The 12,857-nt window shown below is 42.3% G+C and overlaps 1 protein-coding gene across 6 annotated transcripts in view; it reads right to left on the reverse strand.

Annotated features, from left to right (window-relative positions):
* The window catches only part of ARHGEF10 (Rho guanine nucleotide exchange factor 10), a 107,007-nt gene that overhangs the window by 12,055 nt on the left and 82,095 nt on the right, over window positions 1-12,857 (reverse strand). For all 6 annotated transcript variants that reach the window (XM_080998938.1, XM_080998937.1, XM_080998933.1 and 3 more), the window contains one exon: window positions 4,485-4,659. In XM_080998938.1, coding sequence (XP_080855064.1) covers window positions 4,485-4,659 — 175 coding nt within the window. The remainder of the gene's footprint in view (window positions 1-4,484; window positions 4,660-12,857) is intronic.

Raw genomic sequence — 12,857 nt, forward strand, 5'->3', positions numbered from 1 at the left:
AGACTTGATGCTTTTGAATTATGGTGCTGGAGGAGACTCTTGAGAGTCCCATGGACTGCAAGAAGATCAAGCCTATCCATTCTGAAGGAAATCAGCCCTGAGTGCTCACTGGAAGGACAGATCGTGAAGCTGAGGCACGAATACTTTGGCCACCTCATGAGAAGAGAAGACTCCCTGGAAAAGACCCTGATGTTGGGCAAGATTGAGGGCACAAGGAGAAGGGGACGACAGACGATGAAATGGTTGGATAGTGTTCTCGAAGCTACCAGCATGAGTTTGACCAAACTGCGGGAGGCAGTGGAAGACAGAAGTGCCTGGCGTGATCTGGTCCATGGGGTCACGAAGAGTCGGACACGACTAAACGACTAAACAACAACAACAAAGGTTTAAAGTTGAACTTTTCCTTCAGTGATAATCTTAGAGAGTGAACTGCACAGTATCAGCCTAGTTCCAAAAAAGTATTTGAAGGAGAATCTTAGGGCACTTCCAAATTGTCTGTTCTTGCTGTTTGATTCTTCTCGCTGAAGAAAACTCTTGGACTTTGCAAATCACCTAGCCTACATGTCTGTACATTTTATAACTGTCCAAAATCCACCCTTCTATTTAGTCATTCTTCCATTAATGAAGGCATTTCTATCTTCTGGCAGAGTTAGGGCCTATTGCAATGATGTTTTTGTTGCACTACTCTCCCTCTACTGAGGAAATGGTACACTTTCCTGTCCCTCTTCAGTTTGCAGGAAACACATGTCACACAACAAGGTAAATAATGGAAATTGCTTTGTTACATAGCTAAGCTGTCATCAGTTGTTAAAGGAACAAATCAAGAATTTCTTCAGTCAGCGGAATTGTTCTGAAAGGATTATGTTTTATGAAATCCCATGTAAGCACTGGGGGAAATGTTAGCTTCATAATGAATAAAAATACCATTTACTGAATAATAAAAAATTACATTGAAATGTAAAAAGCCCAGAGTTCATGGCAACATGGGCTTTATAACAAAATTCCTATGATTAAGCTTGGGCTGTTCAGCTCAGTGCAACAGGCATGAGTGAAAAGGAGTTAAGATTTACTGTTCCAAAAACTATAGTTAAGCATCCCTGATTCTTAAAACTCCACACTGGTGCACCTTGCTACCTGCAGCTCAGCTGTGGATAAATGGCAGCTCAAACTAAAATTCATGAAATTGTTCCAGTTATTCAAGGAGAAATGGGGTAGGGTTGCCGAGTTATATGTAAAATTATGTCAACTCAAGAGCACTAGAGCCCAAGGAAATGTCCGAAACAAAGTGATGGTTCTGTGGTATGGCTGGAGTTAAGCAGGTCTCACCCTGTAAATTGCCTGGCTAAGAAGCCACCTGGAATCCATTTGTAAGCCAGTGTGTAATTATTTGAAGGAAGAGCAAGGGCACAGGTGTGATGAATAAAGAAACTCAAGTATACCACGGCCAGGTTTACGTGACTGCGTGCCCCCTTCCTTTGGTGTTTCCCCAAGAGAGTAGTAAGAATCTGTTACAGTTTAAGGACCTCTTGCTTTAGTTTAGAGGAAATTAGGCAGAAAGGAGGTTCTAACCCACCATTCACCCTGTTGCACAAAAGCAAAATGAAGCTGTATAGGTTATTTTAAAATTTTCCATTCATTCATTTAGATGCTAAAAGCCAGCACACTCCACCCCTGGGCACAGGTTTGCTTTTGCCAGATGCTACCTCAATGAAATATTCTCCCCCTGCAGAGCAACAGGCATTTATGACAATAAAAAACTAAGCTCACAGACACTGCCGCTGTATGTTTCTCTCACAGTATAGGAAGATATTGGTGACACGTTTACAGCTATAATTTTTAGCCTGTTGTCTACACTAGCTGGAGGTTTACAAATATATTACTAAACAGATAATCTGATGAGCGCAGTGTCTCTCCAGCTGTTTTTGGACTACAATTCCCTTCATCCCTAGCTAGCAAGATCAGTGGACAGGGATGATAGGAACTGTAGTCCAAAAACAGAGACCCAAGTTTGTGAAACACTGTGCTAGTGAAACAGGGCATGCCGCCACTAGCACAGAGAGCTAAACTAACCTTATGAGGCAACTGTTTGCCCTGCTCACATATAAACACAGGGATGGAGTGGGTTGTCAAATTTTCAGTGAAAATGAGCATGCCAGTAGGAGAGAGCAAAATCTACCATCTCTCCCAACCGTCCTGCAGTAGGCTTGTTGCTTTAGCTCAAGGGTGGCTTATTCTGAGGCCCGCCAGATGTTGTTGGAGTAACTGCTACCACCTGTTGCTGATGGGAATTGTAAGTTCAACAACATCCGGAGGGCCTCAAGATTAGCCACCCCTTGCTTCAAATAAAATATGTACAAAAATATCATGTGCATAGGATCCCAGACAGAGCAATAAACACCAATGCAAAAAAGCGATACCCAGTGTACTCATTTTAAATGTTAAAATGATTCCTTTTCTCAAGTATAACACATTTGTCTCAAGCATCAATCGCGATTCTAAGAACTCTATTGAAACTTCGGCTGTTTGCTTATAAGGAGAGGAAAAATTCTTCAGATAAAATAAAAGCAGCTGAAATGTTATGGTAATGACACCAGGGCACATACATATATAATTAACTCAAGCTCTTCAACAGAAAAGCACAGTTTACATCATCTTGTTTTATTTCCATGGCAATTGCAGCTAAGACTAAATATTTTCCAGTTAGCTTTTTCTCCCTCCATTAAAAACACACAAAATAGTTACTACCAAGCATAGAAGGTGGGGGGAGAGGAGGGGGAAATTCAGTTTGTCTCTAACACTACAAAACATCGATTATTTTTCCACAATGGTGGCGAACTGAATGGAAACCCTTTCTGAACTCAGAACAAGCTTATGTGTGAGTATGAAACAAAGTTAGACATGGCTATTAGAAAAACTGGGGGGGAGACCCCAAACATAGCTTTATTAAACTCAAAACACAGGGCATTTTGGACCTAATAAACCTAAGAAGGGCTGGCAGTGGATGGGGATATTTTACTATATTTGAGACTAGTTAAGGGCAAAATCCACACCCAACTCCCTACTATCTACTTTCACGTTTACAGGAAAAGGACACACTCAGGAATTGCTTTGAAAATGTCTGTCTGTTTCCAGGTCATTCTATTTATTTATCTCCCACCTTCATCCCATGGCAGGACTCAGGGTGGCTCACAGCTTAAAATGGATACAACTAAAACACACAATATAAATAGAAATATTAAAAAAGCAATTAAACAAGTAACCCTACTAAAAACAACACTAAATACTCTTAAACATAAAAACAAAAAATAAACAAATTGCAGGCTGCTCACTGTAATCACGCTGTGCAAATTTGAATTTAATGAACAACTGAATGTAAATTCCCCTAAAGATTGAGTTTTGCTAAAAGGGGTAGGGGGAAGGGCCATAATAAGAAGAAGAGGAGTTTGGATTTGATATCCCGCTTTATCACTACCCGAAGGAGTCTCAAAGCGGCTAACATTCTCCTTTCCCTTCCTCCCCCACAACAAACACTCTGTGAGGTGAGTGAGGCTGAGAGACTTCAGAGAAGTGTGACTAGCCCAAGGTTACCCAGCAGCTGCATGTGGAGGAGCGGAGACGCGAACCTGGTTCCCCAGATTACGAATCTACTGCTCTTAACCACTACACCACACTGGCTCTCCATCTAACATAAATAAGGGCGTAGTAGGGATGAGGGTGGCACTGCGGTCTAAACCACTGAGCCTCTTGGGCTTGCCGATTGGAAGGCCGGCGGTTCGAATCCACATGACGGGGTGAGCTCCCGTTGCTCTGTCCCAGCTTCTGCCAATCTAGCAGTTCAAAAGCACACCAGTGCGAGTAGATAAATAGGTGTGGGTGGGAAGGTAAACAGCATTTCCTTGCACTCTGGCTTCCATCCCGGTGTTCTATTGTGCCAGAAGTGGTTTAGTCATGCTGGCCACATGACCCAGAAAGCTGTCTATGGACAAACACCGGCTCCCTCGGCCTGAAAGTGGAGATGAGTGCTGCAGCCCAAAGTCAAATTTGGCTGGACTTAACTGTCCAGGGATCCTTTACCTTTACCTTAAAGGGCTTAATAACCACATTTTGGGCAAAGATATTGGGGGGACTTTTTCTATAGCTTGGTCCATAGTTATAAGCACATCTTAAATATAAGCCCTTGCTTAAAAACAAGTATAGCAGGGTCCAGGCAGACATGAAAAATGGCTTTTCATCTTCAAATACCAACTTTTCTTGGCTGTGCACAATTTTGTTTTCTTTTAAAGCTATGCAAGATATGGACAAAAAGCTGGAATACTATGCAATTACGTTTTAACCCCCCCCCCCCCAAGTTATCATGACTTACATATTGTGATTATGCAAATTTCTTATTTAGCTGCCATGCCTGTGAAGCACTGGGACACTGAAAAAGTTCCACAGCCTGAACAAAGCAGACACCCTTAAATAAATGTATATAACACTGGTACCTGACAACATATTGTGAACCAGGGTAGCGACATTCACATCTTGGAGATGCTTAAGGGTTTCGGTGTGGAAAAGGCGAAGCGTAGATCCCGATGTGAAGGCAATCCAGATCCCAACTCCTGCGACAGCCATATGAGAAATCACCATCCCTTCCTCTTGATGGGCTTCAAAGTGGCACTGAGTAATAGACAGAAGTAACTCAAATAACATAGCAGAACAAAAAACACCTGCAATCTACAGTTGTCATTGATGATGATTAGCCTGCTCTTCACCCTAAGGTTCCAGGGCAGGTTACCATAATGAAAACAATTAAAGGTTGGTTGTTTTCTCAGGGCAAACCAGGTACCCACTGTAAGCTATGTCAAAAATTAAACTCTCTCTCTTGTTCCCACAACATACATGTATGGATGGAAAACTCATAATGATTAGGAAACTCCAAATGCTGTATTTTAACGAAACTGTATTTTAACACTGGGATTCAGATGTTCCTATTATAGAAGAAAAACAACAGCACCCAACTCCAAAATACAAGGGTGTGTCCTGAGGTGTCACTCTGTTGATGGTAAGGCTACTGTCAGCAGAGCAGGAAGAGAAGCAAATTTCAAAACCTTCTCCTTCTTCTTGGAGTCTTTGCAAGTTCCTTAAATATGCACTGGAAGGTCCTCCAATCTTCTCCTGCGAGCAGGATTTTTTGGGCAGTAGGGGGCAGCAGATTTGAGAGGGGTGCCAAAAACCGCTTGCCTCCCTGTTCGATTGGCAGAAGCCTTGTCACCAGCTGAGCGACACAGCTACAACCCACAGAACATATCAATCACCAAACTCAACAATAGAAGGAAAAGAGTAATCAAGAAAAAAAAAGTAGGTCTTCAAGGAGTGGGTCTTGTCAGAGAATAGTTGGTAATGTGTCCCAGAGCGATGGGGCCTTTACAGAATAGGTCTTCTCCTTTACACCCACAACAACTGACTGTTGTTCACCCTGGCATTCGAAAATCCAGATTTCCTCAAAATTTAACCAGAGTGGAACCAATTGGATGACAGAATCCTGGAACAATGATGGATCTGAACTCTGTTCACCCTAGGGATTTTAACAAGTTATAGTGAGAATAGTCTTGTTCCATTAAACTTCACAGATTTCAGCCCACCCTAGACAAGGGATGTCAACATATCGGTTCAAATATCTGCATGTAATATGTTCTATTTGAAGATATTCTGAACTCATTCGGATAAGCAAAATAGCTTATGTTGCAGATGCCTCTTGATAAAAGGATGAATTGTGACAGTTCCAGTTATATTATTCTGCAAAAACACAGTTCTGAATCCTCTCCTTCAAATATATGGGAACAGATGGCATTACTCAAGGAAAGAACAAGACCGGGAAGGGAGGGGGAGGGAATATATGGCCAAGAAAGATTGTGTTAATTTTGTCAAATCAATTGACTCACATCAATCATGAGAAAGTTCAGTTCAGCCAGGAACCACAATATTCTGTTTTTAAATCTAAAGTTACGAAAGGCAATTATTAACAGCATTTTTTTTAAACTGAACTCTGAGTTAAAAGGTGGGTGAAAAATTGAGCTGTACAGGAAAAAATACAAATGATATTAGGAATAAATCAAATCTTTCCAAGTGGGTTATTTGAGGATCATTGGTTGCTGTGATACATATCATTATGTGACACCATGAAGCACTATTGCTTTCTTTATGATTAAGATATATTAGAGAACATTATGAATATTAGTAATTTCAAAGCTGATTTTCCAGTGGGAGGAGGAGGAAAGAAGTTGCTAGGTGCCTCTTTGAAAAGAAGATAAAAATACTCGGAAGAGAATCAAGTAAATGCAACACTAATTTAAAAGTTTTATATCACTTGCATGCTGTGCTTCGTAGGTTTTTAAAAAGTAACAGCCGTGAAACTGATCAAAATAAAATGGGAACGCATAAATAAAACTCAAAGCCAAGTAGGCTGTTTTTACTAACACATTAAATCTGCAATCTTACACACTTGGAAGTCCCACTGAACTCAGTGCTATTTAGAGTGCATTCCCTACGCATGTCTACTGAGAAATAAGTACTGACAAACTCAAAAGTATACACACAAAACACTAACTATGAAAGCAGCTGAAAGTAGACATTGAATGTAGGCATTGAAAATGCATTTATTTTAAAGGGTGCAATGTACTTTTCCTATACTCAGAGCAGATTCCTTCAAAACATTAACTCAAGATAAAACGCATTAACACAAAATAAACAATGAAAAACCTGCAAATGCAAATCGAAGAATTAAAACTCAACAGTCAAGTGCCTTTAGAAATGGGAAGATTTTATATTGTACGCAGAAGGAAGCAGCTGTGGGCTCACCAAGATTACGGTTATTGCTCCAATGCTGTAGAGCTAAGCCCTGTTCCTTGCACCTGGTGGCCTCCTGTTGCAGAGCAAGACCGTCAGTTAAACAGTGATTGCTCATACAGAGAACATGGGTCTCCAAGGTGTGTGTATGTTTCTATGTGGCCCAGAAGCTGACAGGCAGCTAGTACAACTGCTGCAAAACAGGTTTAATGCATTCCTACCTCACAGTATCTCTGAGGCAGATAACTGTGGGAATATTCTACTGTATATTGGCCTTCAAGGGTTATCTCACAAAGCAAATGACAGCAGCAGACCCTCCAAGTGTCTATATTTTCCAGGGACATCCCTGATTTAGAGAAGACATCCTGGTTTCTAATATGATCCTGTAATGCCCCACTATTCCTTAGGATGTCCCTATTTTCATTGGAGAAATGTTGGAGGGGATGGAATTATCTGACCCCCGAGCTGCCTGAAGGCAATCCTGTATAGGGAAATTTTAAAACATGTTTTATTATGTTTTTATATATGTTGGAAGCTGCCCAGAGTGGCTGGGGCAACCCAGTGTGTGAGGTATAAATAGTAAAATTATCATTATGGAATGGGATGTCCCTATTTTCATTGGAGAAATGTTGGAGTAGTAGTTGATTCTACTGTGACACTAATACATATTTAGTTGCGTGTAAAAACAAAGAAACAAAAGACTATATTCATCCCTATACTGACACTGTATTCCTAACACATGAAAGTCTGTTTTTTTTCCTGGCTATATACATTTTATTACTTGCAAGAAGCTGTAACATACAAAGGCTGTGACCCAAAACCTGTCTGTGCAATCACTGGAACAGGGAGTTCAGAACCTCTCAAGTCGCACTTTGAATCCCAACAAAAGGGCTTTCAAACAGTCCTGTGCTGAGCTTTAAAGTCCTGACAATGGGGGACTTCAAAGCACAGCATCACCTAATGTCATAGTGATGTCAGGCGATTGACAGGGAGGGAAAATCCGGCCCAGCAGGGGTGGGAATATAAGGTCCAGCAACCAGAAGAGGTTTGTCACCCCTGATCTACAGAGCTACACTTCCTTCATCTTCACAGTTTAACGGGGAGGGGAGCACTTTCTGTATAGTCCCATGCCCTTGTGGAAACCCTATAGTTGCACAAGCACTGATATACCTGCAATGGAAAGTATCAGAGGTTCACAATGGCTTAAGAGACCTTGGATCAAATCTATGCTTCCAAGTGCCATAAAAAAAGCTGCAGAGATAGCACAGGATAGTGCGCACCCCAGAAATGATCTCTTTCAGCTTCTGCCTTCTAGAAGAAGGTACAGGGTTATAAAGACTAGGACTAGACACCTGAGAAACAGTTTCTATCCAAATGCAATTTTGGTTTTAAACGCAGTGTAAGGAGTCTCTATGGGATTATATTGTATTTAAAAATGGGGTATCATAGAGTTTTTAGGGGGCTAACCAGGCTGGGATAGCTGGGATAGCAGGCTTGTTGGTTTTTGAATGTCTTATGTAGATTTTTCAATTTCGTTGTTCTGTATGGGACAATGACAATAAAGATTATCGTATTGTATTGCCTACTGAAAGGGGCAAGAATTACCCTAGCAAAATGATTAAGGGTAGAGGGAGAATAAGTGATTTTTATTCTCAGCTGTGGGTTGGGACTAAAGAGCTAATAATTTACAGAGCTGAGAAAGTTTGCATTTTGCTTCCATCCATGACAAGAGCTTAGAATACTTTTATCAGGAGAAAGACTAGGTAGAAAGCCCTCCCCCTCCCCATTCTATGTCCTAAAAGTCAGGAATGGGACTAGAATTGTAGACATTTTCTTTCTTATGTTTGGTGGCTGATGTAGTCTCTTATCTCACCCACCCGCTGGAATGCGTTCACGTAATTTTATCCTTCTTAATTAGGGAATGATTAATTGGGGATGGATGCCATAGTTCCCAAAAGATATTTGTGTTACAAGTTTGGAGTTATTATAAGAATGATACCTGGTATAGAGCATGACCCAGTCCCTCCCACCCTGCCCTCACAATCTAAGTTCTCTTCCCTTTGACCCTGCTGCAGAATAAGACACTCAACCCAGCACTTGACTCGGACTGAAGGTGGGAAAAGGAAGCCAGCTGTTACTTTATCTAGGAATCCCCTGTTGCTGGGTGGGGGCTTCTGACAAATTGGTTAGGATCCACACCCTTACTGTTGCAACATCTATTAGAACATGGTTTCTCAAACCTGGATTTCCAGCTGGATTTGGACTACAATACCCATCATGCCTGACCACTGGCCCTGCTAGCTAGGGGTGATGGAACCTGTAGTCCAAAAACAGCTGGAGACCCATGTTTGGGAAACTCTGGGTTAGAGGAAGGGCTATAGGTTTCTATTATGAAGCCTTATTAATTCCCTGCCAAGTTAATTAATTGTGGAGGGTTCCCCCCCCCCAATTTCTCATGACTTATATTATTGGCTTTGGTCACTGCTTACTCCCATGTCTCACACTCCAGTGTTTATCTCCAACACATGTCATTCCACCTTGCATTATTGCTGGAGGAACCGGCATGTCCTTGGCCTCTGCTGGTGGGCTGTGCTAGCCTGCTACTTCCTAGGTTATCGTTAGCATAGGTTTATTGAAAGGAACTGTGCTATTTGGAAAAAAAGATGTCAATATTTAAAAAAAAGAAGTTACCCTTTCCCAAATAGTATAGGATGACGTGCACCATTTCAGCTATGCATACCATTCAGACCAGAGTTCCAAAGACCTTTTAAAAGCAATTCACCAGTTCATAGTACAACATAAAAAATAGCACATGCACATCAAGAAATAGTGCTACTAAGGCAGAAAGACACAGTGCTGAACACCATCTCTCAGTTGGTACCAGTTTCCAGGATTTATACCAAAAGAGTATCATTACTAAATTACCAAATAGTAGTCATTTAAAAACAAAAAACAAAACAAAACAGCAACTAACTAGAAGCTGTGCCAAAAGCACTCTGATTGGAGAAACAATGGGTATCCCCTTGAACGCCAGCCTTGCAAATTAATGTCAGTCACCCAACCTCTTCCCAGTCTCTCTCTCTCTTCCATTTTGCCATTACTTCTGCGTGTGAAGTTGCGCTCTCTTTCTCCTTTCAAAGCAAAGACACCCAAAGCTACTATAGTGCCCTACTATTTCCTCTGCCAGGGGAGAAACAACAAAAAGTGCAATTCAGTACAGTGGTACCTTGGTTTGCAACTGTTTTGGATCACAACTGTTCTGAATTACAACCACGTCAAACCCGGAAGTGCGTGTCCCTTTTTTTGGATTACGACCAATTTTTTTTGAAGGCCCCATTGGCGAAAGCTCGCCTTGGGTTACAACCTGTTTTGGTTTACAACCAAACCTCCGGAATGGATTATGGTTGTAAACCAAGGTACCACTGTACTATGGTTTGCTACCCATTGGGATTCGTAGAATCATAGATCTGGGAGAGATCCCGAGAGCTACCCAGCCCAGTCCCCTGTATTGCACATATCTTTTGCCAAGCATGGGGCTCGAATCCACTACCCTGAGATTGAGATTATGAGTCTCATGCTCTACTGATGGTCCTCTTCCAGAAGAGAAAGCAGAGAACATGCACATGTCTAGCAATTGCCCTCCAACCATTTTCCCATTTCTCTAATGGGGGAAAAATAAAATGCATTGCAGTTGTTGCTACTCTCAGCAAAATGAATCCACCCTAGCATTCTTCCGGTGGCCTCAGCAAGCCATTGCATCTTCAATTTCCTCCTCTCCAAAGGAGGCCTGTATTTCTTTTCTCAAGCTGCAACTCTATGGCAACGCATTTTTTGGAGTCACAGCCAAATCTTTCAACATAGTGGTGCCTGTGATGGCCCACCACTGTTACAACAGCACATCACATAGTTTACATCTCTCTCTCTCTCTCTCTCTCTCTCTCTCTCTCTCTCCCACACACACACACACTTACACCCAGTACGAACTCTTTTGTGATTCAGGCCCAAAGAGCTGTGCCAAAAACTGAACTGTGATTTCTCAGGCATAGCAAGTTCTGTATAATGGGCACCATTGTTCAAGAGAAGTGACTGACTTTTAACTACTCGGGAGAAAGAGAGAAAGAGCAGCATTTAGGCAGCCTACCAAGGAACACAGGGTATTTCTTGTTTATCTAGCGCATTTCAGATGGCTTTGTTTGTTTTTAAAATGAAGTTGTCATGTATTTCATCCACACAAAAACCACTGAACAATAGGATTGTTTTACATCTCCGCCGAGGCACTTTTCTCCCCTGAACACTGAAAGGAAGATCCGTTTCACGAACACTGAGCTTTCTGTGCACCAGACAACTACGAGATGGGACCTGAGACAATTCTGAAGTAGCAGCTTGTTAAGCTGGAAAGCAGCCTTGCCAAACATGCATGAGAGGCAAGTAATCAAAGGCACCCTAAAACCCAATAATGCTTTTGTGAAATCCGCTAGTTATTCAGCAACTCTCTTTTGCGGCAGCTAGCCTGGTGACTGGGAGTGGCCGTCGAGAACATATAACACCCGTCCTGAAAGACCTTCATTGGCTCCCAGTATGTTTCTGAACACAATTCAAAGTGTTGGTGCTGACCTTTAAAGCCCTAAATGGCCTCAGCCCAGTATACCTGAAGGAGAGGCTCTACCCCCCTCGTTCAGCCCAGACACTGAGGTCCAGCTCTGAGGGCCTTCTGGCGATTGCCTACTGCAAGAAGTGAGGTTGCAGGGAACCAGGCAGAGGGCCTTCTTGGTAGCAGTGCCCGCCCTGTGGAACGCCCTCCCATCAGATGTCAAGGACATAAACAACTATTTGACTTTTAGAAGACATCTGAAGGGAAGTTTTTAATGTTTGATGTTTTATCGTGTTTTTAATATTCTGTTGGGAGCCCCCTAGAGTGGCTGGGGAAATCCAGCCAGATGGGTGGGGTATAAATATTATTATTATTATTAATAATAGTATTATTATTACAGTATATTACCATCATAATCTTTTGGAAGGGCAAACACTTCAAAATTGATGGAATTTCAATAAAGCAACAGTAAAGGTAAAGGGACTCCTGACCATTAGGTCCATTCATGACCGACCCTGGGGTTGCGGCACTCATCTCGCTTTATTGGCCGAGGGAGCCGGCGTACAGCTTCCAGGTCATGTGGCCAGCATGACAAAGCCGCTTCTGGCGAACCAGAGCAGCGCACGGAAATGCCGTTTACCTTCCCACCGGAGTGATACCTATTTATCTACTTGCACTTTGACGTGCTTTCGAACTGCTAGGTTGGCAGGAGCAGGGACCGAGCAACGGGAGCTCACCCTGTCGCAGGGATTTGAACTGCCGACCTTCTGATCGGCAAGTCCTAGGCTCTGTGGTTTAACCTACAGTGCCACCTGCATCCCCTAAAGCAACAGTAGTAGCACCCTAATTCTATGCACTGCTCTGGTTGCATAGCAACATCTAGGAATAAGTCCTGGGCTCCGGTTCTGGCTAGGGCACTACCATAACTTCTAGATTGACATTGGGAGCTGGTACTGGTGAAGGTTCTGTAGCAATCACAAAAATGGAGGTGGATGTTTGCCCTGTCCAAGAAACAGCAAAGTGTTATCATGTTCAGGGCAGCTGGGCTTGCTTCTTCCTACTCCAGCCAGAATATTTGTGTCCATGCTTTCTTATGAGCCACCTTGCAAGCTCATTTGAATTACTGTGTCTTTGTTTGCAGAAAAGAAAAATGAGGATTCCCTCTCTTGCCAAGGATAGTCCTTACGAGAGCTACAACATACTGGGTTGGGGTAGGGTGGCCAGAACTGCAACTGCTAAATAAAACACATTGACACACACATTATAACCATGATGTTATAGACTGGCATGCAGCTTCCAAGAGAGGTTAGACCAAAAAGCTTCATTTACGTTCAGCTTGTGATGAGGCTTCCAAGTGTCCTAAATGCACAGCAAGGAACAAACAATGGGTAGCAAGCCACAGAGATGGCTCTGCATCTCGATTTGTTCTTTTGCCTTG

This window comes from Podarcis pityusensis (assembly GCF_964106645.2).
Source record: "Podarcis pityusensis genome assembly, chromosome: 3".
NCBI lineage: Eukaryota > Metazoa > Chordata > Lepidosauria > Squamata > Lacertidae > Podarcis > Podarcis pityusensis.